Source organism: Meriones unguiculatus, chromosome X (genome assembly GCF_030254825.1).
Source record: "Meriones unguiculatus strain TT.TT164.6M chromosome X, Bangor_MerUng_6.1, whole genome shotgun sequence".
Classification (NCBI taxonomy): domain Eukaryota; kingdom Metazoa; phylum Chordata; class Mammalia; order Rodentia; family Muridae; genus Meriones; species Meriones unguiculatus.
This window is the reverse complement of record NC_083369.1, coordinates 97,411,287-97,438,280: the sequence shown is the minus strand read 5'-3', so window position 1 is coordinate 97,438,280 and position 26,994 is coordinate 97,411,287. Positions and strand designations below refer to the sequence as shown.

The following is a 26,994-nucleotide window of genomic DNA, read 5'->3' as shown; positions in this document are numbered from 1 at the left end:
TCTAAACCATTCAGCCATCTCTCTAGCCTCGTTTTGCTATATTTTCAAACCAATTTCATAACTAGTATATTTCCCATACTTTGTAGAGTTGGATGATTGAAAGGATGTAGTAATATCTTGGAAGGGATATTCAGGAGGTAAAGATTAGATGATTGTTATTTTTGCAGTTGTTATAATACCGCCCCACATGTAGTAAGCACCATGTATGTGGTTATTTAAAACAATTCCAGCTTTTACAATGCATCATAACTATGGTTGTTAGAATCTCCATAAGCCTTGGGAAGAAACTGAAACTCTTATTTTTGTCTAGTGCAGCTAAAACAGATAATCTGAAAATAAATCAGACCTTGGTAGACAGAAAACCACCACAAGCAAGGAATTTAATAAATGAGTAAGGGAGGCTGAAGACATGGCTCAGAGTTTAAGGGTGCTTGCTGCTGTTGCCGGGGACCCGAGTTCCAGTCCCAGCACCTATGCTGGGCAGCTTACAACTGCCTTCAACTGCAGCTCGAAGAGATCCAGTGACCTCTTTGACCTCCACACAGGTGACGCACACACGCACATACCATCCCCTATACAAATGAACATAACATTTTTTTTGTAAAGAAATGACTGCGGTAAAAGTACAAATTCGGAGTGAAACAATGTGAAAATCCTTTTCACTTGAATAATAGTCCAAACTACTAAAAAGTGATGCTTCAGTCTCCAAACTATTGGCTCTTTTCGAAATAAAGCGCCAGGGCTCCTGGACCAATGCCACGCAGGAAGATTTTGGGCCCCCCTGGTAACGCCCCGCCCCTTTGAAGGGTGGTTTATGAGCGAGGCTCTTACGCATGCGCTGTGCCCGCAGGCCATTGGAGCAGCTGCCAGGCGCATGCGCAACGGCCAAAGGGCTACAAGATGCGGAAGAACCGGACCTGTGGAGGCTCCCGTCTGTGAAGCGTGGGAGGCGAAAGAAGCAGCAGGTTATAGAATTCAGTTTGAGCTCCGTCGGGTTCAGCCTGTCGTTAGAGCCAACAAGAGAAAGAAACAGCGCCTCAGTGGCGTAGAGGGTCAATCCCTTTTCCGAGTTCTGAAGGAGGGCGGGGACCAGGGAGCGAAAACCGCCATCCCTCCGCTGAGGGGCCCCGAGGGGTGGGGGGGGGTCCTGGAGCATGGCGGACGAGACCGAGACTCTGAGTATGTGGAGTTGGAACTGCTGAGGCCTCCTGTCCCGCTGTTAAGTTATTACTAGCGCTGTAAAGGCAGCCACAGTAACTAGCCGAGCCGCGCGTGCGGTCCTAGGCGGGAAAAATGACAGCGTGGGTTCCGCGGCTGCCTAGTTTACTCCCTTTTCTACTCTGTCTTCCTCTTCCACAAACTCCGTCCTCCTCTTTTCCCGTCCCTGCGCTCCTCTTTCCGCTAACCTTTGTCTTCCTTTCCCACTTCGGTCCTCTTCCATTTATCCTATGCCCTGCATTTTCATCTATCCTTTATCAACCATTGTGACTCATTTTCGTTCTCTCGCCTTTGTCTTTCCTCCATCATCTTTTTCATCCTGTCACCCACCCAACACAAACTGCATACTACTCTGTCCCCCAAATTTCCCCGCCACATCGTTCCTCATCTGCGTCCTCCTCTCCTACTTTTCTCCACCCTCGAAATCAAGCCTCTGGCCATTAGACCCCGCCCCCAGCTGCCAGACCTCAGCCGCTCAGTCCTGTAGTGAGTCCGTAGTAAAAGCACTCAGAGCTGAGCACTACTAACTGTGTGGTCTAACAGGTCTCCAAATGGCTCAGGAAAAAATGGAACTGGATTTTGAGGGTGAAACATCAGATGGGGGCACCCTGAGACGGTCCAACAGTGCTCCCCTGGACCATGTGTTCAGGTGAGTTGAATTGGGGAAGACTGTGGGATTCAGAGGTTTGTCCTGGGTTAGAAGGCTTCCTTCCCAAAAGTACCAGTTCGAGTTCATTTGAACTCCAAACTGAGGGGTTGAGGTTTTATTTTCTTTACAGTGACTTGGTTCTCTAGATGAAGGGAAAGTTTGACCTCACACTCTGGCCATGTCGGGAAAGGGGTCCTTCCTCTACCTGGGGCCCATGTTGTTCAGTTCTAAAAGAGAATATAGAAACCTTCTGGCTCTGCTGACAGGTTGCTTGCCCTGGCTAATTTCCGTCATAGTAAATCAAGCTGAACCCCCTTATTTAGGCTTGTAACTTGATACCTGTCTCTAAGAATTGCTGTTTCTAAGCTGAGTTTAGGAACCCTGGTATTAACAGATTTGATTTAATAAATCACAGTTTATCTAATAACTTGGGATTACATGGTGTGGGCATATCCTATTAAGTGATTTGGATTAGTTACAGTGCTTTCAGTTTTTAAAGCTGCAGTGAATAAAAAGAAAAAAAGAGATGGTTTGTAGTTAGGTCAGTGAAACACAGGTTTGAGAAAATAATGGGAAAAAAAATCACTGCTTTAATTTTAGTGACCGGATGTTCTCTTTTCTTGTGAACAAGACACCAAGGAGTTTTTAAGTAAAAGCTTGTGATAGTGAAGGCTGGTTGCTCTCCTAGTGAAACTATCGCATTTCACTTTTGTAAGTAGACAATTCATCTGAGGTAGAATTGGAGACTCCAGAGAAGGCATTAGTACAGAGCAGAGGATGGGAGTAATATTAGCACCAAACATTTTTTTCAAGCACAGTCGAAGGCTTGATAATGCTTTGCCACCGATTGAACTGATTATAAAATCAGTTTTTTACAGAGGGGGCAAGTACTTTTTTTTTTCTAGATTTAAATATGATTTTGAAACTGAGGCAATGATGAAGTGACAGTTGCATTTCTGGTGTGGTTCTTGGCATCACCAAGTAATTTTTGGATATTAAGAGGAAACTGTCTATTTTTGTCTCATTGATACCTCACCTCCTTTCTTGTTTTATGAGATTCTGGTAAGCAAGCAACTGCTAAGGCCTTGGGCTGTCCCACTGACCTGCATTTAGACAATTAAGGGAAAAAAAACACTTTTGTGAGCCACAATTTAAGTAATTACTTGAAAGATAGCATGAATTGACAGAAAAGGAGAGAAGAGACCATTTGGTTTCAGTTGTCATCACTTAACTGTGCTCATGAGTAAGTTATTTAAGCTTTTCGAATCTGTTTTCTCATTTTAAAGTGAGGATAGCTGAAGCAGGTATTGTCACTGGTCTCTTAGAGCCCAGTTTTGAAAATCCTTGAATTCTTTTTTTTTTTTCTTGTTTTTTTTCAGAGAGAGGGTTTCTCTGTGTAACCTTGGCTGTCCTGGACTGGATTTGTACACCAGTCTGGCCTCCAACTCATAGAGATCCACCTGCCTCTTCAGGGATTAAAGGAGTGTGCCACCATGATTGGCTTCCTTGAATTCATGGGCAGATCAGGCTGCTTGGCACTTTAGGGATATTATACAAAGATGAATAAAGCACCTTTCTGGAGATTTAATACATATTTACACTTTTTTATTTCTTTCCCTTTTTCTACTTTTGTTGTGGTGCTAGGGAGCCCCTCTTTTTTTTTTTTTTTAAATAGAAGGTGAGCTCAGTATGTAGCTGTGTGGTAGTGCTTTTCTGCATAGCATGTGGAAGGCCATGGCTTCATCAGCTGGAACATACAGACATCTGTACCATATGGGTATGGTGATGTAGCTCAGAGTACAGCTTTTGATGAGGATATGCAAGGTTCTTGATTCTATCTCTATTTCTACAATCAAAAATAAAAAGAATATTTACCCAGCTGTCATGGTGTATGCTTGAACCCAGGAGTTCAAAACCAGCCTGGACAACATAGCAAAATCATGTCTTTAAAAAGCAAGGAGCTGTCTCAAGAAGCGTGGCATCTCCTAGTTTCTTTGAGTTCAAAGTGGGAAATTATTGCATTAATTTGCAGAATGAGGAGAGGTTTGTGCTATGCCTTCATGGAGGCAAGGCTTTTGGGGTAAGTGTGGAAGGACAGGGATGGCATGTGAGTCAAACATGAGGAGAAAGAAAAAATTGCAAACCTCTTCATTTATATCTATTCAGTTGGACATGGGTATTCAGAGGCAGGAGAGTATTTCTCATGTTGGTGAGACTTCAGTCTTAAGAACGGGGCTCACCAGTTCTTCTCAGGTGGTAGCACAGGCAGAACAGTAAGTAACTGTCATGTTTCTCTGGGGTAAAGAGATGAGCTGTTCACATCTACTAAGAACTGGTTTGGGGGTGCACTTCTGACCCGAAGCAACTGGAATGAATCAGTCTGGAGCTCCACCCAATACCTCTCAGAGGTGTCCCCCAACTACTGAGGAGATAAGTATCTAACAAAAGCAGAATCGTTATACACCAGCCTGGCCCTACTAAGAGGACAGTAAGGACTTCCTTGTCAGTAGGAAATGAGGAACCATTGAAGATTCCATTATTAGCTACAAATTGGAGGGTGTTGAGTTCAGTTGAAAGACAGCTTTCTTTTGAAGATGCTAATCCATTTTATTTTATTTTATTTACTTTTCAGTGACCTTTCACAGGTTTTTGAGCCATATCCACTTAGAACTTGGAACAGTACAACATTTATGAACCATCATAGCTTGGTAAGTATCAAAGTAAGTGTGTGGAGTGATTTAGATTGGAGAAAATACTTTCAAATATAACACTTTCTGGGAAATTATGTGTGATGCACAATTTGTTTTTTGAAAAAGATTTTCTTTACCCATCTTGCTTACTAGTTTTGCTAGGGCCATTCAGCTTTTAGGAGTGATTTGGAGGGAGGCTTAAAATTGCTTTCATTGCTGTAGAACTGTATTTGTAAAAAAAAAAAAAAATATTCATTGTTATTTATTTCTACTTGCGTCACAGTTGTGAGGTAAATCAGTAATAACCTTCAAATATAGCTGAGAACAGTGGTCTTTATTTTTCCTAGGATATAAAAAAATCAAATAGTGACAGAGTGTTTACAACACTCATCTGTCAGATAACACTGGCTGTCTAAAACAAAGACCTCTGTGAAATATGTACTTATATTCCCAGAAGAGTGGATGAGTGTATATTTTTCTCTGTAGCCAGAGCTGTTGGAAATCACTAGATTAGATAGCTGTATTGGGGAATATTATGAAGAGGTTTTTTTTTAAAAAAAAACATTTTAATACTTATTTTTATTTTATGTACACTGGAGTTCTGTCTGCATGTGTGAGGGGGATCAGATCCCCTAGAATAGGAGTTATAGACAGTTGTGAGCTGCCATGTGGGTGCTGGGAATTGAACCTGGGTTCTTTAGGAAGAGCAGACAGTGCTCTTAACCGCTGAGCCATCTCTCCAGCCCTATGAAGAGGTTTTTATATAGTAGCATTTCACATGCAGAGCTCACTCACCTGGCAGCTTTAGACATCTGAGATGTAAGCACACAGATCTCTAAATGGCTGTACTAGATTTCCATAGTCTGTGCACAAAAGTTTACCCATTTATTTATAGGACAGCTTCTCTGACCTCTGAATCATTTAACATTTATACACAATTATAATAAGCTTCCAACTCAGTGATGTGTTAGGGCAGCCAATCAGAAGGGGTACATTTGGGTTAAAGGTCTGCTTATACTTGCTAGCAAGAGAGGAGAGGGAGAAGCAGAAAAGCAGACAGTTTTTTTCCCCCTTCCCAATAAGTTTGTGGTTTGACATAAGGGCTAAGAGCCTGTTGCTAGTCCCGAGAGTGTCACTAGTATAGAAGCATATGGTAATATTCTTAAACATCTCAGGTCATTAACCTTTTCTTAATTTCCACTAACATCTACACTTTGATGGTATTTTACATGTTACAAAGTACTTTCACTTATTTAGTTCATGTAGCAGTCTCCATGAAGCAGAAAAGAGACGAGGCAAAAGGTATTTCTTTTCCCAATTAGAAACAGCAGCAAGCGACTCAGATGACTTAAGTGACTTGCTTAGGATCACACAGTAGTAAGTGTTAGAGCTGGCACTAGAATAGAGATCCTCTAGTGCCATTCTGTTTGGTATAACCTGTCTGAGAAGGGGGATAGTAGAGCACATTTTAGAAAGATTTGCATTGAACTGGCTAAAAATACTGGGGATGTTAGCTATCTAGAGGTTTGATTCGTTTCACCTACTTCCCTGACAATACTTGAAAATACAACTATTTATTTTTGTTGGGTTTATGAAAATGTTCTTATGTGTTTTACAGCTGTGCTCCTGATAAGAGAAGCATAGCAAAGACAAGAAAAGCGAATTTGCCTCTCTACACTTCACTTATTTCTTTTATAAGAGGTGAAGATTCTTATCCGCTCTGGTCTAGGCTCATCTGTCATTCCTTGCCATCCTTTGCTCTGGCTGTCTCATTTTCTAAAGGGTCACGGAAATTCCCTGATCCTTATGCTACCCATCAACCCCATCTTCCTCCTTTCTAGCTTTTTTTGCTTCGTTGAAACCTACTTTAATCCTTATATCTCCTTTGTACATGTTCCCACACCATCATATTAATGACACTCTCTACTAATATTACAGCATCCTGTAGAAATCTTAATGTGCTCATTCTTGTCCCATAGTAACAAGCAAAGAGTAAAATGTTAGTAGATGAAATGGAAAGGATGAGATGGTAAAAAGACAAGCAGAGTTAGGATCTCTGTAATTTGCCAACTGCTTATATATTTGTGAATCATCTAAAAATTTATATACAATTATATTAAGCTTGCAACTCAGTGTTGTGTAAGAGGCAGCAAATCAGAAGGGTAGTTTTGGGTTAAAGGTCTGCTAAATAGTTGCTAGCAGTTGATTTGGAGGCCAAATTACATCCCTTCAAAATAATCATAGTCCAGTCACAAAGTGTAAGATATGATTCAAACCAGTGGATTTTACAGGATTGTAACGGTCATAAAGTAAATAATTACTATTTTCTATAAGAAAATACAAATGAATGTGTAATGGTATAATTACCAAACAAGGTAATTATTCTGTTTACACAGCCTTTCACTATTACAACTTTTTAAAATAACAATTATGGGAGAAGGAGGACTCCAACTGACTGAAATTGTGTTTCATTGTGATCAGGAGAGTGAGTGGTGTTGCCTTGAGTACAAGGAGAGAAGTTAAAAAGATGGGTAGTCTGAAAGGGAAGATTAATCCTTTCCAGGGGCTAAGGCACCACTGATTCCATGTTCTCCAAAGCTATATTCTATGTCTTTTGTTGTTGTTTAGTCTCTGCTACCTTCCTGTTTTATCACTGTTCACTTGCAGCCAAAGATGCTTCTTATTTCACAGATAAAGCAAACACCTATTTATTAGTTTTTAAAATTATTACTATTTATTATTATTATTTAGTTTTTTTAAGACAGCATTTCTCTGTGTAGCCTTGGCTTTTCTGGACTCACTTTGTAGACCAGGCTGGCTTCAAACTCACAGTGATCTATCCGCCTATCTCTGCTTCTCTTAGTGCTGGAATTACAGGTGTGTGCCACCATGTCTGGTTAAATACATATATTTTTTAATGTGTGTTTGAGCCTGCATCAATATATTTGTACCATATGCATTCAGGAGCTCAAGGGGGACGGAAGACAGTGTCAGATGCCCTGGAATTGGAGTTACTGGCAGTTGTGAGCTGCCATATGAGTTCTGAGAATTGAACCTAGCCCCTCTGCAAGAGCAGTAGCTCTTCACCGCTGAGCCAGCTCTCCAGGCTTGACACCTGTCTTTTATGATACCAGTTTTTTTTTTTTCTCCTTAAAACAGGCCTTGTCTTCTTCATATCTGGCACGTCTCCCTGGTGGTTAATCTATTTTCCTGATGCCCTTGTCACTTTGTGTAGCTATTGTCTCTATCTTAAACTAGGAGTCTCAGTCTCTTCAGTGTCTTCCTTTCTAAGTCTTTGGCTCCCACTTCCTTTTCTCACATATTGAAAGGGATAATGGCCCCTTTTCATGTTAGGTTTGTTCTTCCTTTCCTTTCCCTTATCTTTTTCAAAGAATAATCTAGCCTCTAGCTTCTTGTCTCCTAATTTCCAGCTAGCTGGGAATCTTACTGCTTCTTTAAAGGCTCCATCAAAGGCTGTCCTTGAAAATGTCACTACTGCCCACTTAATTGTCAGTGTCAGGGGCCTCGTTTCTTATCCCACTTGAGCTCTTTGCTTTCCTTAACACTATTAGCCATCATCTCCCTGAAGGTCTTAGAAGATTCTTTTTTCAGCTGATAAATTATTCTTGTTTCTGGTTCTAGACATAGTTCTGTTCCTATCTCTCCCTGTTTCTGAGCCACTTTGTAGTCTTGTCTAAGGTTGAGAAATTGTATATTTTATCAATATTGCATTTAAATTTCTGACTTCTTCCTCACTTTGGCTTTGCTAATAATTTCACTACCTTTTCTAACTGACACACATATGTGTACTTTACCACCAAGCCTGTCATCAGCCTGTTAGAGCAACCCTGACTTATTTCCTTACCTGGTAGTGTATTATTTTTCAGTGAACTCATTAAAAGTTCAGTGGTAAGCATGTGTTGCTTTCATAATGCAAAGAAAAGGACTTTGTAAAAGATTTTACTAAAAGGGATGGGTAATGGGAACATGTCTTTTAAGGTAAAATCATGTCTTAGTAGATAATTTTACTTGAATTAGCTTTTGCCTAAAAAGCCCATTGTTAAATAGCTCACTACATTATAATTGTTTTTTCTAAGTTGTAATAGCATAAGGCATCTTAATCAGAATAATTGTCTTGTTTGATTTTATACTCTTATAAGTTCATTTGTATTTCTTAGGAGAAAATAGTAATTATTTACATTACAACTGTAACAATCTTGAAAGATCCACTGGTTTGAATTTATATCTTACATTTTGTTATAGGATTGTAATTATTTTGAAGGAACATAATTTAGCCTCCAAATCATTTCAGTTTTGTGTTGTTAAAAAATGAGGGCTTGAGGCCATTGATAGAGTCCTTACCGGGCATGTATGAAGCCCTAGTTCATCCCCAGTACTCTATACATCAGATATTCAAAACGTAGAGACTGGAGGATCAGAAATGCAAGGTCATCCTCAGCTAAACAACGTGCTCAAAGCCAGCCTGGGCTGCATGAAATCATGTCTGAAAGAGAAGAAAAACATGAAGTAAGGGAAAGCAGCAATTCTTTTGAAGTTTAACCTTGCCTTCTTTCATTGATCCTAGGGCACTGTGCATGTGAAGCAAACGCTCTCCCTCTAATGCTGATCTTCCTTTAACTATTATGGCTTGTGGTGATGGTATTAGAAATCAAACCTTAGAGATGATTAGAAATCAAACCTTAGAGTTGGAAGCAAAATGTCCTTGTTGCCATTTTAAAGTACTTCCGAGAACATTAATAATATACAAAATGTGGTGTTGGGTTTTGGGCCTATCTTTACTCATTAGTGCATCAGTAATAAAAATTGATCGCACTGGTGTCTTTCTTTCCCATTTCACATAGCTCCTTATTTCAGATTAGTGGGATAATGAATACTTCTAAGGCCCAGTCCTTTTCCCCTTAAGTTTGCACAACTTTCCATTCGTTTGGGAAACGTGCTAAAGTCAGTGCTGCTCTAGCAGCAGATGGTACCTCGAGGTTGGACACCTGGTGTGCTTTCTAAAGAAAATGCATGCATTGCCTCTAGTGTATTAATGTTTACGGGGTTACAGAGCTAAGTTTCTAAGAATATGAAGAATTCTGTAGGAAGAGGTTGTAACACTGACAGTGACTGATGCTTTGTGATGCACAAAATAGTAAATGTTTTCTTCCTAGCTGCTGTCACCTTCACCTAATCCTATTCCTAGTAGCAGACTATGCCAAATATAAAGGGTCATTTTATCTTACTAGCCCAGGTCAGAAATTTAAAACTAAAATCTTACAAATTATCAAGGGTGCATCTGTAGTTAGCTGGAAGCATTGCACTTCTGAGTGTACTTTAAAATACTGGCATGGCTGACAATCTGAGGATGAGAGTTCTGATCACCTGGGATTATTCCAGTTTTATTTGAAATAGACACATAGAGGAAAATTATGATTTAGCACCTATGCTTATCCTTATAGGAAGAAGGCCTGGATATGATGAACAGAGAAACTTCAGATGAAAGGTTAGTGGTTAGCAAGGGCAGGCCTAGCCCCTAATGTGCCTCGTTTGTAAGTCCTGATGATCTTTTCTCTTTTTAGGGAAGCACCATCAGGGATGCAGATAAGCCAGTTTTGGGATGAAAGCTTAAGCCTGGTAAAGTATTCTGATGTGTGCTTGTTCTGTAACTTTCCAGAAATCTTTGTGTTGTTCAACTGACTTGGTTGATTCTTTCATAGACCAATGTCCTTCTTGCTTCTAGAATGATTCTCAGTTTTGATCTCTGCTCTATCAGTAAAACGTTTGAATGTACCCATATGTACTCTTCAGAGTGTGGGGATGTTATTGTAGTAGTGAATAAGAGCTGTGATATGCTGAGTGAGGATAACATTTTGTATTTACAGAGTGACAGTGATTTTGACAAGCCAGAGATACTATATTCTCCAAAGAGGATTGGCTCCATTCCAGTTTGTCCAGCACCTTCGCCAACCAGAGGATTTGGAAAGGTAGGATGTCGACAAGATATTAACTGTCCTTTTTCTCAGCAAGCTGTTTATATAGGCACAATCCAACTCACTTTCAAAGTCTCCATAGACTAGAAGAAGCAATGAAAACCTATGGTAGTAAATTGGGAAAATGTCATATGTATAAAGCACTTGGATAGCTATACTGTTGCTGTCATATTTCAAAAGAACCTTTTGAAAAACAACAGAATGAAAGAAAAGCACCCTTGGAAAACTGGAATGCTCTAACTGTTTTAATGGTACATGTGCTTTCTTTAGCAGTGCCTTTTGCCCTCTTTGCAAATGTTTGTGAGTAGCAGTGGTATGCCATCAAGTCCTGTTCCGGATCCGAGACACTTTTCAAGGTAAGTGAATTTGAATGTTAAATTCAAATTTAACTGCAAAGATGATTCAGTGGATAATACTGCTTGCTCTGTAAGCATGATGAAATTAGATCCCAGAGCCCACATGAAAAGCTCACTGTGGCCATTTGCCTCTATAGCCCCAGCACCTGGGGAGGTGAGTCTAGGAAGATAGCTCAGGTATGCTAGCTGCTTAGCCTAGCTGCAGATTTAATGAGAGACCTTATCTCACAGGAATAAGCTAGAGAGAGTGACAGACCATCCTTCTCTGGCCTGCAAGAGCTTTCCCACACAAGCACATGAACTTGCTCATGCACGTGTACATGCATGTATAACACACACACACACACACACACACACATAAACCACACAGAGCTAAATGTGGCTAGAGTATCATTCATTACTTTTTTCATCAAATTAATTTTGTTATGGAATTTTTCAGACATCAAAATTGTTAGGACTTCATAGTGAACAACCATATGCTTACTGATTGTGTTGAGGCATTAACATTTTACAAGATTCTGTGTTTGAGACTTAATGCTGATGGATTGATTGTGAGGCTTGAACCAAGAGCCTCATGAGTCCTAGGCGAACACTTCACCATTAAGCTACTCCCCCCAATACACACCCACTCTTGCATACCCTAATACTATTTAGAGATTATAGATAAAAATGCAAATAACTTTATAGTAAGACTCTTCTTTGAGCAATTATGGGTATTTTTAAATGACTTAATATTCTTAATATAAGAATATTCAAAATGGCTAAAATGCCATGTTTTGTTCATATCATATGCTGACTCAAATCACCCTACGATACAAGTACTTTCTGTTTCTGTCTATATAACTATCCATGTTACTTACTTGGTGGGATGAAATGCTGTATTTTAGTCTTTTTCATCTTGGAAGCACTTCATATCATCATGTTTGTTTATTTGTCAAAGCAGGAGGAGTCAGAGTCTAGTCAAGTGCATTAGGCCCAGTGTTCTTGGTCCTCTTAAGAGAAAAGGTATGTGGCAACATGATTGATGGTATTGTGTTACTCTAAACCAGCTATGACTATAGATTTTAAATGTTCTTATCACACACCATGAAAAAGGGTAAGTAGATGTGGTAATAGATGTGTTTGTATATATGCCAGATCATGACATTGTATACCTTACTAATATGTATACATTCATTTTAGTAATATTGGAAGAAAGGATTCATCACACTTCTGGTATCGAACTTAGCCAAGCTTGAATTAGAAACTAGAATTCTTGTCTGATGTGAATTCACAGAATTCCTTTTTTTTTTTTTTTTTCTGAAGAAATGTTAAATATTTTCAGCATGCGCTATGGATTCTAAGTTATATACATTAACTGTTTTTTATTGTCTATATATTTATAATTCATATGTGAATTATATTATCATATTCATATTACTGATATATATTCCAAAAACTAATTCCCTTCTTACAAAAAAGGGATGTACAACCTGACTTGTGTGCAGAAATCTATACTGGCATAGAATATAGATCTGTAAAAATGGAGTTTGCTCAGGTGGCATTCACTTTCCCATCAGCAAATCATGCCTCAGCAAAGTAAAGTTGTCAAATGGTCAAGTCTGTAATGTTTTTGATGTGTGTTGGTGCTCTCAATAGCTTATTTTGAAGCACAACGCAATAAAGTTTTCTCAGTCAGTAGTAGTTGTAGATGTTTATGTAAGGCCCTTGATAGCATGTGTTTGTTTAAACATGGCCAAGATATTTGATACTGGTTTAGTCATTATTACTGGCAATTTGACTGTATGATTAGAAGTGGCAGGTGCCATTTTATTTTGCTTTTTATTATTAGTGTTTTGTTTTGTTTTTGATACAGAGTCTTATGTTACATGGGCTGGCAAAAAACTCACTACCTAGCCAAGACTAGACTTGAACTCTTGGTCACTTTGCTTCTACCAGCCAAGTGTTGTGATTATAAGTAGGTGCTATCACCTGTCTATAGTTTTCTTTTTTGGATCAGCATCAAAAGTAATGTGTTTCTTTATGGCATTTTATACATGCATGCTTAGTTTATGTTGATCCTCTTTTACTATCCTACTCCATCCCTTTCTTCTCCTTTTGCCCTCCTTCAATGCTTTTGTTATTTGTATTTTTTTAACCTCCCTTTTTTCTGTGTACTTGAGACTTCTTTTTCCCTTATACCCTTTCTAGTTTTATGTTCTATACTCACACCCACACTCACATCCAGATAAATGTACATTTAAAAATTTAATCTGGGATCTGTACATTTTATAGACCTACAGAGTTACTTATGCATAATTTTTAAAAGATTTGTTTTTATTTTGTGTGGATGAGTGTTTTGCCTGCATATGTATGCATCACATACATACAGTGCCTGTAGAGAGCAAAAGAGAGTATGGAATCCCCTGGAACTGGGGTTTGAGTGGATAGATGGGGTTTGCGTGAGCCACCATAGGATGCTGAGAACTGAACTGGGTCCTTTGCTAGTGCCGCAGATGCTCTTAATCGCAGAGCATATCTCCAGCACCCATCTACCTAATGTTGGAAAGGTGTAAAAAATAACAGCCTCTTTAGCAAGTGATACTGGGAAAACTGGATGGCCACATTTAGAAGAATGAAACTAGATCCATATCTTTTATCCAGCACACGCACATGCAACACACACACACAACCAATTCAAAATTGATCAAAGACCTTAATGTAAAACCTGAAATACTAGAATTACCAAAGGAAAATGCTTCAAGATCCAGGCATAAGCAAATGCCATTTTTTTTTTTTTTTTTTTTTTTTTTTTTTTTTTTTTTTTTTTTAGCAAATGCCATTTTAAAGAAGAGTTTTAATAGTTGCCTTAAAAAATACAATTCAGGGCCTGGACATATGGTTCAGTGGTTACGGGAGCATACTGCTCTTATAAAGGACCTGAGTTCTGTTCCCAGAATCTCCATTAGGTGGCTTATAGACACCTGTAACTCCAGGGGGAATATGATACCTCTGTACTCCAAAGGATCCTCATGCACATGTCAACATGAATATGGACACATACATTATTAAAATAATAAAAATAAATTTATAAACATTTAAAACAGTAGTTTAGCTTAGTGTGGTAGTTCATGCCTATAATCCAGTTACTGGAAAGCTAAGACAATAGAATTGCCAGGGCTTGGGGCTATCCTGGCCATAGCCAGTTCTAGGCCAGCTTGGGATATAGAGTAAAACTGCCTCCAGAAACCAAAAAGTATGGTGGGGCAGGCTAAAAAGATGGCTCAATGGTTGGGACCACATACTGCTCCTTTAAGAACTGGATTCAGTTCCAAGCACCATTCTAGTTCCACAAGATCTGGTCCCTTCTCTCCTCTGGCCTCTGCAGGCACCAGACACACATGGTACACATGCACATGTGGAGGTAAAACACTCGTACACATAAAAATAAACACATTGTTTTTTTTTTAAACCCTCAAAAATAAGCAATCCAGATCACTTTTAGGACAAATAAATTAATACTAGGAAAATGGCTTTGGTGAAATCTTTTTAGTCCTAGACTCACACACAAATTAAGAAGTATTGTATTTGAGGCAACTTAGAATTAAGGATAGTTAGGTATGGTGGCACACAACTGTGTAATCACAGCACTTGGGTAGTGGAGACAAGAGGACTAAGTTCAAGATCTGTAATCCCAGCATGAAGGGACTCAGAGGCAGGTGGATTGCTGTAAGTTTGAGGCCAGCCTGGTCTACAAAGTGAGTCCAGGACAGCCAAGGCTACACAGAGAAGAAACAAAAAACAAAACAAAAAGAGTTCAAGATCATTCTTCTTCTACATAGTGACATTCAAGGTCAACTCAGCTTCATGAGGCTCAGTCTCAAAAAAATCAAATAGGGCTGGTCAGAAGGTCAAGGTCATTTTCTGCTACCTGAGAAGTTTAAAACCCGCCTAGGATGGATACATGAAACTTTGTTTACGAAAGAAAGAAGAGAGGAGAGACACAGAGGCACAGAGATGTTGAGCAAAGGGGGATATACATAGCATTTTGTTCCATGTAGTTAGAAGTAAGAGGCATTAGGATCTCTGTAAGTTTGAAGCCAGGCTAGATTACATAGTAAGGTCTAGACTACCAAGGACTATACAAAGTTGTAGCCACTTGCATGGTGCCCATACTCTAGTGGATGGCCTCAAACTTATGCACACATGGACAATACTGATTGGACTTAGAAGGTTATTTTAAAAAATAGGACAGTATGAAATTGGAATGGGATATGAAGAGAGGACACATGGAGAGAAAGAGACGGGAATTTGGGGTATATGGTCATTTAATTTTATACATGTGTGAAATTCTCAAAACAATATTAAAGATGATGTGCTTTGGAGAGTAGATCCTAATAGTGATAATATTTGTACTTAGTGAACCAAGCTCCTTTATTTAATCTTGCTAAGAATTTTTTATAACTTTAGGAATGTTCTCAGGAGTATTACGTGAAAGCACACTTTAAATGAAAGCTATTGTTGTTGTTATTATTAAAGTAAAATCTGCCCAGAAAGTTTATGGAATTATTTTGTTTAGTAGCTCTTCCAATATCTACCAGTAGGTGGAGGGATTCTTTGCCAGAATTAAAAACCATATAGTTTTAAAGTTGCAAATTTAAGCACCAAACAAAGCAAATAAGAAACACAACTTTTATTAATTTCAGTTATTTTCACAAAAGCTCCAGAAGAATATTAATATGATGTAATTCATAATAGGGGAAATGAAGGTTACAGGTATATTTGTTTGGTCTTTTTCTGCCATAAGTAGTTCATACTACAGTTTTAAGTTCAGTTCCATGGTCCTGCTGAGGAATAGACAGGTATAGAATCCAATAGGTTTAGTTTTTGCTTACTTCCTTGATTGTGTTGAGAGATGGTTTTCCTCTGTAGTACAGACTGTTATGGCACTTGTGTAGCCTAGTTGCTCTCAGACTTGGTGGCTATGTTCCTGCCTCTACTTCAGAAATGCTGGGATTACAGATATATTCCCCATATGTATCTTAAATTGGCTTTTGTGTTCTATTTTTTAATTAATTATTTTTTATTAATTAAAATTTATTCATTTTGTATCCCAGCTGTAGCCCCCTTCCACCTTCCCTCCCAATCCCACCCTTCCTCCCTCTTCTCCTCCCATGCCCCTCCCTCAGTCCACTGATAGGGGAGGTCCTCCCCTTCCATCTGACCATGGGCTATCACGTTCCATCAGGACTGGCTCTACTGTCTTCTTTTGTAGCCTGGTAAGGCTGCTCACCCCTCAGGAGAAGGTGATCAAAGAGCCAGTCACTGAGTTCATGTTAGACACAGCCCCTATGCCCCTTACTAGGAAACTCACATGGACACTGAGCTGCCATTGGCTACATCTGTATAGGGGTTCTAGGTTATCTCTATGCATGGACCTTAGTTGGAATATCAGTCTTAGAAAAGACCTCTGTGCCCAGATTTTTTGGTTCTGTTGCTCTCCTTGTGGAGCTCCTCTCCCCTCCAAGTCTTTCATCTCCCCCTTCTTTCATAAGATTCCCTGTACTCTGCCCAAAGTTTAGCTATGAGTCTCAGTATCTGCTTTAATACCCTGCTGGGTAGAGTCTTTGAAAGGCCCTCTGTGGTAGGCTTCTGCCTGTTCCCTGTTTTCTCCCTCTTCTGATGTCCATCCTCTTTGCCTTTCTGAATGAGGAATGATCAACTTACTCAGGTTCCTTCTTCTTGCTTAGCTTCTTTAGAGTTTAGTATGTTTATCTTATATTTCTAATATCCACTTAAAAGTGAGCATATACCATGTGTGTCCTTATGCTTCTGGGGTACTTCACTCAGGATGATCTTTTCTAGTTCCAACTATTTGCCTGCAAATTCCATTGTTTCCTTGTTTTTAATTGCTGAGTAGTATTCCATTGCATATGTGAACAATTTCTGCAGCCATTCCTCCGTTGAGGGATATCTGGGTTGTTTCCAGATTCTGGCCATCATGAATAAAGCTGCTAAGAACATGGTTAAGCAAATGTCTTTGTTCTATACTTGAGCATATTTTGGATATATGCCTAGGAGTGGTATACCTGGATCTTGAGGTAACACTATTCCTGATTTTTTGAGGAAGTGCCAGATTAATTTCCAAAGTGGTTGTACAAATTTACATTCTCACCAGCAATGGAGGAGGGTTCCCCTTTCTCTACATCCTCTCTAGCATGTGTTGTCACTTGAATTTTTGATTTTAGCCATTCTGATGGGTGTAAGGTGAAATCTCAGGGTTGTTTTGATTTGCATTTCTCTGACGACTAAGGATGTTGAGCATTTCTTCAAGTGTTTCTCATTTGATATTCTTCTATTGAGAATTCTCTGTTTAGCTCTGTACCCCAGTTTTTAATTGGATTACTTGATTTGTTCCTGTTTAACTTCTTGAGTTCTTTATATATTCTAGATATTAGCCCTTTGTCAGATATAGGGTTGGTGAAGATCCTTTCCCAGTCTCTAGGCTGTCGTTTTTTTCTGATGACAGTGTCCTTTGCTTTAGAGAAGTTTTCCATTTTAATGAGGTCCCATTTATTGATTGTTTACCTTAGAGCCTGTGCTGTTGTTCTGTCAGGAAATTGTATCTTTTACCAATGATTTTGAGGCTCTTCCCCAATTTTTCTGCTAACAGGTTTAGTGTATCTGGTTTTATGTTGAGGTCTTTGATCCACTTGGACTTTAGTTTTGTACAGGGTAAGAAATATGGATCTATTTACATTTTTCTACATGTAGATATCCAGTTTGACCAGCACAATTTGTTGAATATGCTGTCTTTTTTCCATTGTATGGTTTTGGCGTCTTCTGTTCTATTTTTAATCTCAGGTAAAGACCATCAAATCCAATGACTATGCACATTTGAAATGAAAACAGAGGTTGGGGTAGGGAGATGAGGCAACCTACCCTTAATAGTTAGCAGTAAAATGTTAAGCACTATTTCCATTGACACCATGTTTTATGATTACAGGTTCTGTGAAAATCTACAGGGTTGAGTAAACCAGTTTAGTTCCAAATGTGTGAATTGAATTATTATTATTGCTTTCACACAGGTGTTCTTTCAACTATGTATTTATTTTTAGTATATCATCTCACTTAACCTTCTATTTCCACATTATCAGAAAATGTGTTTTTTTTGCTGTCTGAAGAAATGTTAAAACATCAAAATATTTAAAATAAGTGCTCTTTGCTAGTCATAAAATATTTACTCTGAGCTTTAACCATTTGGGAATACTTATTTTATTTCTCCCATCAGTTAGCTGTGATTCAAGTTAAAAAGAGTGTGTGAGAAAGAGAGAGAGGGAGGGAGAGAGAGAGAGAGAAAGATGCTATTGCATAATGTATGAAAAAAATTAAAACTATTCCCTTTTACTAAGGTATATAGAAACATTTCTTTTATGTTAAAGCACGTGGGAAAGTCATTGTTTTGAGGGGGAGGTGTTTTGAGAAAAGATCTTATACAGTATAGGCTGACCGGGAAGTAGCTATGTAGCCTAGGCTTGAACTCTTGATTTTCTTGCCTTAGGCTCCGGAACTCTGGACTCCTGGCACATGCAGGAGCTTTTACATAATAGTTTTGAGCCATTCTGAGCTTTGGTTAAGCAAATATCACCCTCATTTTAGCACCAGTCCTGGGTTTTTAAAATTGTTTTATGGTAGCTACATTTCTTTTGTTATAGTGGAAATGGAGACAGAAAGCCAGCCTAAGAGACTCTTCCAAGGCTCCACCAACATGCTGTCTACAGATGCTGCCCAATTGTCTGATCTCAGTTCATGGTAAAAATAAAATTAAAAACTTTTAGGGTATGATTCACATTAAAAAAAACACATTGAAAGAATATTGAGATAATGTAAAATATAATCCATGTTGACAGAGGAGGATTCTCCACAGAGGTCTAAGGGATTTTGAATGACCAGGGCTTCTGAAAGTCACTTATACTACTTTGGAAGTATTTGTATCCTTTTTGCACCTTTGCTTTTGTTCCTAGCCTCTGGTAGGTCAGCCTGCCTCAGTGGATAGGATAGTGTGATGTAGTGTCATCACCATCATAAAATAGTGTCATGTAGTGACTGGTGTGAGAAAGAGCCCCTAGGTTGCTGTGGAGAAAATGGATATTGATTATCACTGCTGGTATTTTATGTTTCATGCTTTTGACTTTAAAAAATGGCTGTATTCTCTTAACTATGTGTACTAGTTGAGCTTTTGACCACTGTGACAAAGTCCTTGGCATAAACAAGGGAAAAAGGATTTATTTCAGATCTTGGTTTCAGTGTAGTTCTCGGGCTCTCTTGATTCTGGACCTGTGGTGATGCAGGTCATCATGGCAGTAGGAACATCTGCCAGGGTTTGCTGCCCTCATGGATGCCAGGAAGCATAGAAAAAAGAAGGGACTAGGGACAAGGTATGACTTTTATGCTCATGCCCTCAGTAGCTTCCTTGCTGCAGACAGGTTCCTCCTCCTAAATTTTCTGCCACCCAAAATAGTACCACTATCCAGGTAACCAAGCATTCAATACATGAGCTTGTGGGGGTACATTTCATATTCAAAACATTATGCCCTGGTATTTGCTAAGTAATGTGATCTATTGTGATAAAAATCTTTTTAGAGAATTTATAGTGAACAGTCACAATGCTAATTAAGACTGCAGTTTCTCTTTGCATCTTGAAACAGAATCTTACTATATAGTCCAGGCTCACCTCAAGCTTACTATGTAATCAAGGCTGGCTCAGAATTCACACCCCTCCTGCTTTAGTCTCCTGAGTACTGGGACCATGGCCATGTACCATCAACCTCAGCTTAAATGTGAAGGTTTAAAGTAACAATTACTAAGTTATAGTCCAGGTCGATAGTCTTTCTTATTCTAGGTTAGGCCTGTAATGTAAGGGTTTCCAGAATTTTATGAGAGAATTGACTTCTTTTCCTATTTTGAGGTTGAGCAATTGGTTGCCTACAGATATCTAAGAGAAAAGCATAGTAGTAATTCCTAGGTAATATTTTGAAGTCTTTCAGGATATTCCAGTCAACTTGCTGGGTACTCATGTTCTATACACAATTGTGTAACACCTTTTAGAACTTTTTGTTCCCTGGGTTTTATAGCTCAGAATCCTTTTTAAAACTCATAGGGGCACTCATGTTTAAAATAGAATGCTATCCTCTAAATGGATTTTCTCTTCTGTTCCTCATTGAGCTGGGAATATGACAGTATGTGTCATATTTTCAGGGTCTCTATCACTGTGGTGAGATTAAGTGGTACCATCTTTTGCCTGTAAGAAAGAAAATTCTTGAGTTTTCTTGCCTAGTGCATCAGTGGTTAATGTGATAGTTAATTTTAACATTTTGGGTTAGATTTATAGTTTGAGTCTTCTCATTATATAGTCTAGTCATTATGTAGCTCAGTTGAGTATTGAACTTCAGATCCCCCTGCCTCAGTCTCAAGTGTTCTGGGTCTACAGGCATGTGCTATCATGCTATTATTTTTAATGTTTTTTTTTTTTTTTTTTTTAGATAGAATTCTTACTCTTTATCTAAAGCTAGCCTTAAACTTACTATGTAGCCAAGGATGATGACCTTGAACTCCTGATGCTCCTACTTCTACCTCTAAAATGCTAGGACTACAGGCATGTGTCACCATGCCTAGGTGATTTTCTACAATTCTTTATTTGTGTATGGGTATGCACAATGTGGAAATATCAGAAGAAAACTTTCAGGAGTTGGTTCTGTCCTTTGAACTCAGGTCATCAGGCTTGGCAGGAAGTACCCTTACCCACTGAGCCATATTTCCACACCAGTCCTGGCTGGTGTGAATTAGTTCACTTTGAATTCAGATAGTTCACTTTGCATTCAGATAGTCCTGTCTAGTCTGAATTATCTTTGCTCTCTCATGATTGTCTGGCTTTTCGAAGTAAGGCTCATTATCATTAGCACTCTGATTAGACATGTGAGAAAGTAAGAAACTCAATTTGGACCAGACTCTATTGTTTTTAGAAGCTCTGGTATAAGATGTAATGGTGATCAATAAAAGTAATATGCACACAGTGATTCCTGTGGAGTACATGGTTACACAAGTCCTGCTCTACATGGATCTAATTAATGGGGTAACATGGCCTCTGACCTTTTCTTCCATGTCCTGCCACGCTAACTAGAACAGAATCTGGATCTGGCAATATCTACTTTTTAAGCACTACTAAGTTTTGAAGTTAATTGCAGCAGAAACAAAAATGTAGCTTTGCCATTTTCCAACAGTGAGAAAAATTAGAGACTTTTATGTGTAATGGTAGAGAGACATTTTGAAAAGTTCATTTTTGTTTGTTTGTTTGTTTTTTATAATTGGTAATGTCTCTGTTAGTTTTTTTTTCTAGTAAGTAATCAATAATGTTAAAAAAAACATTTCCTGCACACTCTTATTTTGTGTTTTGGAAATGAATACTAGAGTCACCTAAGCGAGCAGGTCTTGTTACAAATGAAATCTTCTAATCCTGGGCTCACTGTCATTCTGCTGTTTGCAATAAGGAATTCTTTCTTTATCTTCAGATTATCTGCATGGTGGCAAATTTTAATCTAAGTTTTTTTCTTCCTGCCAATGGAATAGAGCATGCCCTTGTGCTGCTCAGCCAGTATGTGCCTTAGGAAAGTAAATTGATTTTAATATTAGTCTAGGCAAAAAGCTTCAGGGAAAAATTCACATATGTTCCAAATAGAAAGGCAAATAAAAAGGTTCTTTTGATTTTCTAGTGTCTTGAATTATCTGTGCAACTTTTTTTTCAGTTGTTGAATAATTCATATTTTGGACCATTTTGCTATGTGGTAGAACAAATATCAGAGGCAACTAACTTTTCCAGACATCTTACTTAAAGTGGTATTATTAATGATGCATTTGATAGCAGTGTGTATAGTGTAGGAGCAATGTGGAGTATACTGTTTCCATTTTTTATTTTTACTTTTCCAAAACCTATTTGTAATCTGTCTCCACCTAAAAACAACCCACAGACAATAGAAAGAGATGGCAGAGGGGGCTGTGGTGTAGCTTCAGTGGTAATGTGCTTGCCTAGCATACATGAGGGCCTGAGTCCCACCCTTAGCACTGCAGGTAAAATCATGAAAGAAAGAAATGACATTTCAAAAGTATCAAGTAGAAAGGCGGGAAAGGAAAAGTTGCCTTTTAGGAGGATGGCGTAGGCCTGAGACTTACAAATGTACTCTGAGCTTCTTTATAATGAAAATACATCAGCTTGGAAACTTACAAAAATAATATTAGAGGTGTAATATTTTTATTTCATGTATTAGAACAGAGGGGTTTTGCCACGGAGCTAGTGACAGACTAGATCATGTATTTCCTTGAGTCACAATTCCTATAATTCTGTTTTTCTTCCATTTCAAAATATAAAAAGAGTGTCTGTGTAAACTTAAACTGCTGGACGACTCCTCCAGTTTGGCTCTCACTGTGTTCTCTTGACTCTGTACTGCCTCTGTACTCACCTGCTTTTAATTCCTAGAACTATCTTTGCTTCTTCCTACACCTTCCAGAGGTAATACCTACTCGTCTTTTCCACCAGAATGCAAGTCTCATCTCTGAGCATCCTTTCACAGTTCCTCCAGGTTAGATCAGGTTCCCCATAGGTCAAACTCATAGCCCCCTGTTCCTTCTGCCCTTTTTTACTCACATCACAAAGTGTAATTATTTTTTGCATGAGCCTGATTATTTAAGTCTCTGTCTCCTCCACTCTCCTGTAAATTCAGTGTGCCTGGGGACCTTGTCTGTCCTTCACACCATTGTCCTTTAAGTGTCTATATACCTTCTACATTTGGCAGGCACTTAGTAAATATTAGAATAAGTGAATGAGTAAAGTCAAGGCAAGTACAAGGCCCAGATCTAAGATCCCTGGGAATTGAAGTAAGAAAGACAACTTGACGTCAAGCAAAAGTTCTAGGTTCTGCGTAAAGTGCAAAGAAGCCATGTTTTCAAGGCAGGCCAAAGTTGATTTCTGGGAACACTGAGCATCTGGGCTGGATGGGAAGCATATTCCTGGGATGGCTTATGGAGGCACTTGCTGTCCAAATCAGTTTTGGAGGGAAGATGAGAACAGAGGCCAGTTGTTTAGATTAAAGAGATGTGATGAGGACCATGAGGAGAGAGAGCATTTTAGAAGCTTAACTGTATAGTAACTGAGAAGGGTAAGAAAAGGAGTCTCTTTTAGATAGCAAGAAGATCTTTGGGTCTGAAAGGAAACAATATAACAAATTCCTAAGATGAGAAGAATGGGAAAGATTAATGGGAGGAAATCATTAAAAATATTTGCATTGAAGCCTTTAGGGAGTAGGCAAACAAAATGGTCAGTTTTAGGGCAGTGGAAAGAATAGAAGTAATATGTGTGAAGGCACACTTCAGCTAGCTTGAGAATAGGTACCTTAGTAAACATCAGTTATTCTTGCTTTAAGTCTCTGCACAGGTAAGAAGATAAATATGAAGATGGAAGGTCAGGAACCCCTCCCCTTCCCACACACATACAATAAGCGTGGCATGTCAAGAGGAGTACATATCAGATGTTAGATAGTCAGGCACCTCCAGAGGGATAATGGAAGTATACAGGACATTGCAGGTCTTACTTTGGGGTTTCTGTGGTTTTGTGAATTTCACAGGCTTCTCAGCACAGTACCTTATGCATTTCATTGCTGTGGCCTTTATGCTTCTTAGTATTTACCAATGCTGTATTGATGTGTGCGTCCTTGAAATCACGTCATTGCATGCTATGTGTATCCTAATACATGCATTCGCTTATAATTGTTTTTGCTTTGTCCTCAGTTCTGATATTTTGGATGGCAGTAGTGTCAGCAGTCGCTTGTCCTCAGACTCATTGGCCACAGGCAGCGTTCCCGCAGAGTCTCCAGTAGCATGCTCCACTTCATGCTCTTCGTTCATCTTGATGGATGATTTCTCACCCAAGTGACTTACCCATTTCTGATTCAGTGTTCTAACTATTTCCCACACAAACCATTCAGTGAGGAATGTGGAGAACTTTGTTCCATAATGGGGATTAAAGTCTGGCAAATTGCAACCGTTCTGATGCTCATTTCTGGGCACCTCGCCTCTAAAGTTCAATTTTGCAAGCATAGTTACCTTACTAACATTTGTTTGGGCTGACCTCATTTTGTGTTTGATGACTAAATGTCTAAATCTCAAATACACATTTTTGATTGTTTGGTGGATTTTTTCCATAGTGCCTCAAAGAGCACCTATCTTCACGCACTTAAGGGGAGCACTAAAGCATATTTTCTATGATTGTTCTTTTCCCTAGCAGTAACATAACAATTGATCAGAAATTCTGTTGCTTGAGAGATTTATAAAAATTTTCGGTGACTACATACTTTCCCATCTCTTTATTTCACAGTAATATTCAAATTGCTTTTGATTACATCAAATTTTCATTTTTTTTTCCTGCATCAGCTTTAAAGTACATTGTTTTGTTTCCCTTGCCTGTTTGAGCTGCTTCCTTGCCATTTCTCACAGATAGGAAGAAACCCATAGTCGCTTCCATCACCACTGTTATTGCTTCTTTGCTGTTGGGATGTATGCAGTGAAGACTGCTTTTAGAGTGGAGAATGTCAATGGACTTAGAGAATGCCTACATTAATCACCTCAGGTTCTTAGGACTTAGCTACCACAGTTGCTGTTTCCCTCCCCAAACTTGGTGCCCTAAGGAATATATAAAATATTGTTGATATTTCTAGGTGGTGTTATCAAGGAGAAGAAATTCTTGCCTTGACCAGATATGTGGAACATCTGCAAATGAACGAATACTTATTTACACAAACCACTGTACAAAAGCAAGCGTTCATGAAGCTGTCAATGTCTCGGATAGTATTATGAGGCCTTAGATGCCTTGGCGTACATTGCTGTCCTATAGGGGATATGTATCATAGGGTCTTTTGGAAGTGGATGCTTTCTGTATGTGAGTGCTATTTTGTTGGATTTTTTTTCTGATTCCTTTTTGTCATTGAGTTTGTTTTGTCATGTAGTGACCTGGTATTTTTGATTATTGTGTTGTGCTAGAGTCAGAACCCAGTTCTTGTTCTTGTTGCCTTATAGAGGGCAGTGTAATATCCGTAAGGAAGCTTTGAGGAGCTGAAAAGTTCAATGCTACTGTGCCCTCTGCTTCCAGAAGTCTTCTGAACTCTATGCAGTGTATATGCAGTGAGACGTAAAATATGCTGTCATTTTTACAAGTGGAAACTCCTGACTAAGATATTTAAGAAATCCAAGAATGATGCATTGTTACATTATTTATTATTTATTACACTACGTAGACTGTCTGTGTTGTTATCTTCCTTTTAATGTTCAACATGGTAGATGGACTATTTGTTTTTATATTCACATTTAAGTGGATGTAAGGAACAAGCAGAAAATGATTAAACTTAAGTCTTTTGAAATCTAAAATCCTTGGAGGTGGTTTGAAGGAATCTTCAGGCTAGAAGTTGGTGAGCTTGAAGCAAAACCTCTCTTCTAATCATTAGAGAGCATCACTTAGCTTGCAGCAGTGATTATAGAATTAGGCCTGTTCTCAAGTTAACATTGTAATCACTGTCACAACAGCTATTACTGGCTTTAGTTCCCATGTTGCTTTAGCTGTGAAAAGCTCATAATCCTTCAAACCTAATGTAAATGTACTGTTATAAGAATCGCCCACTTGTGTGCTGTTTTAAAGAAACATTTCTTTGATAGCACTTGGTATATCCACTCTGTTAATGAAAAACATTCAACAGCTTTTGCTTTCAAAATAATAAGAGATGAGTTTGTCTTTCAAGAAACTGGTTTGCCTTCATTCTTCTGTCTTATTTGCCTTAAAGGAACTCTTTTCAGTTCAAATTTTGTGTCCAAATTTAGGGCTTTTAAGAAGTAACCTTTGAAATGTGATATTTAAAGTTATATTAAAAATTCAGTGGCAGTGTAAAACCAGAGCAGCAAATTGAAATGGTGTGATGAGATCAAAGGGTCAGGAAGATTCACTTTACAGTTTTAAGCCAACTTTTATCAACGAATTTAATGTTTTAAATTTGTTCTTTTGCAGATTTTACACATGTATATAATTCATTCTGATTATTCTCATTCTTCACCCTCTCACATATCTCTCCCACCTCTGTCAATCCCCACTTCTTCCTATGATTTTTTTTCTTTGCCACATTATTGTCTTTTCCTTTGTAAACTATCCTTTTGTTATTGTTGCCCCACATATTGTTTAAATGGACTAGAAAGCTAAGTTTGGGCAGGGATTGTTTTGAAATAAAAGATAGGTAAAATGCTAATCCACAGAGCAGCTTTGTTGACAGTACCCATTTATTTTTATATAAAGTCTAATATTTGAAATGTAGTTGTTGTTATAAACTAAATTTCTTTCTTCCTATTCTCATATTATATCATATATTTTAAGCTTCTATTTGAAAACTAGTACAAGAAATGAAACCATAATAAAATCCTATAGATCCTGGTTTTGCTTGACCGACTTATAAACCACTGTTTTATGATAACTGCTTTTGGAATAATAGAAAGTTTTGTGAAATGTTGACCTAGTGTCTATCTTAAGAATGTGAATTTAATAAAGTATATATACATGTTTAAAAAGACAAGAGTTTTAAAGGTCTGCCTCTCTTGTTGCTGTTTATAATTATTTTCTGTCACCATATTCCAGGAGCTTATTCTCTGTTTCTAGGAGTAGGTCAAGTTTTGAGTAAAAGATTATCCTTCATACAAGAGAATTAATAGGTAGCTATTTTCAAGTCCAAGCTGTCTATCCCAGTAGAGAAGATGCCTCTCCACATGATCTGTCAATTTTTCAAGACTATTTTATCACATTTAACATTTTAGATAGCTTTTTGCCATGGCCATGTATTTCTTGCTTGCTTTTGGTTTATTTTATCTTAAAAAGAAAAAAAAAACTTTATAAGCCTCTATAAACAGCCAAAAATAAAAACTTTAGTACATGGTTCACATTATAAACACTTGATTTTAATTTTGGTATTTAAAAAAATATTTTAAAAATAAAGCAAACATTTTGTTTGTTTATTTTATTTCCTTTTGGG

At 38.3% G+C, this 26,994-nt stretch overlaps 1 protein-coding gene across 10 annotated transcripts; it reads left to right on the top strand.

The window, feature by feature from the left end:
- The first annotated feature begins 870 nt into the window (after positions 1-870).
- Positions 871-26,541, top strand: LOC110540450 (PABIR family member 2). 10 transcript variants are annotated; one of them, XM_060374435.1, is made up of 10 exons: positions 871-965; positions 1,762-1,867; positions 4,500-4,575; positions 10,020-10,063; positions 10,140-10,194; positions 10,443-10,544; positions 10,824-10,906; positions 11,850-11,911; positions 18,601-18,697; positions 24,649-26,541. In XM_060374435.1, the coding sequence occupies exons 1-10, from the start codon at positions 875-877 to the stop codon at positions 24,785-24,787; spliced, it is 855 nt and encodes a 284-aa protein (XP_060230418.1). In that variant the 5' UTR covers positions 871-874; the 3' UTR covers positions 24,788-26,541. The 10 variants fall into 10 exon arrangements, with proteins under 10 accessions (XP_060230418.1, XP_060230417.1, XP_060230416.1 ...); XM_060374434.1 differs by having other exon boundaries at positions 11,847-11,911; XM_060374433.1 differs by having other exon boundaries at positions 10,821-10,906.
- Positions 26,542-26,994: the final 453 nt, after the last annotated feature.

Bases quoted from the DNA above. Each gene is read 5' to 3' on its own strand.
- LOC110540450 (XM_021627223.2), top strand. From the start codon at position 875: ATGCGCAACGGCCAAAGGGCTACAAGATGCGGAAGAACCGGACCTGTG. The intron at 10,195-10,442 runs GTAAAGTATTCT...TTGTATTTACAG, and splicing joins GGGATGAAAGCTTAAGCCTG to AGTGACAGTGATTTTGACAA. The intron at 18,698-23,722 runs GTAAAAATAAAA...CTTTGTCCTCAG, and splicing joins TTGTCTGATCTCAGTTCATG to TTCTGATATTTTGGATGGCA.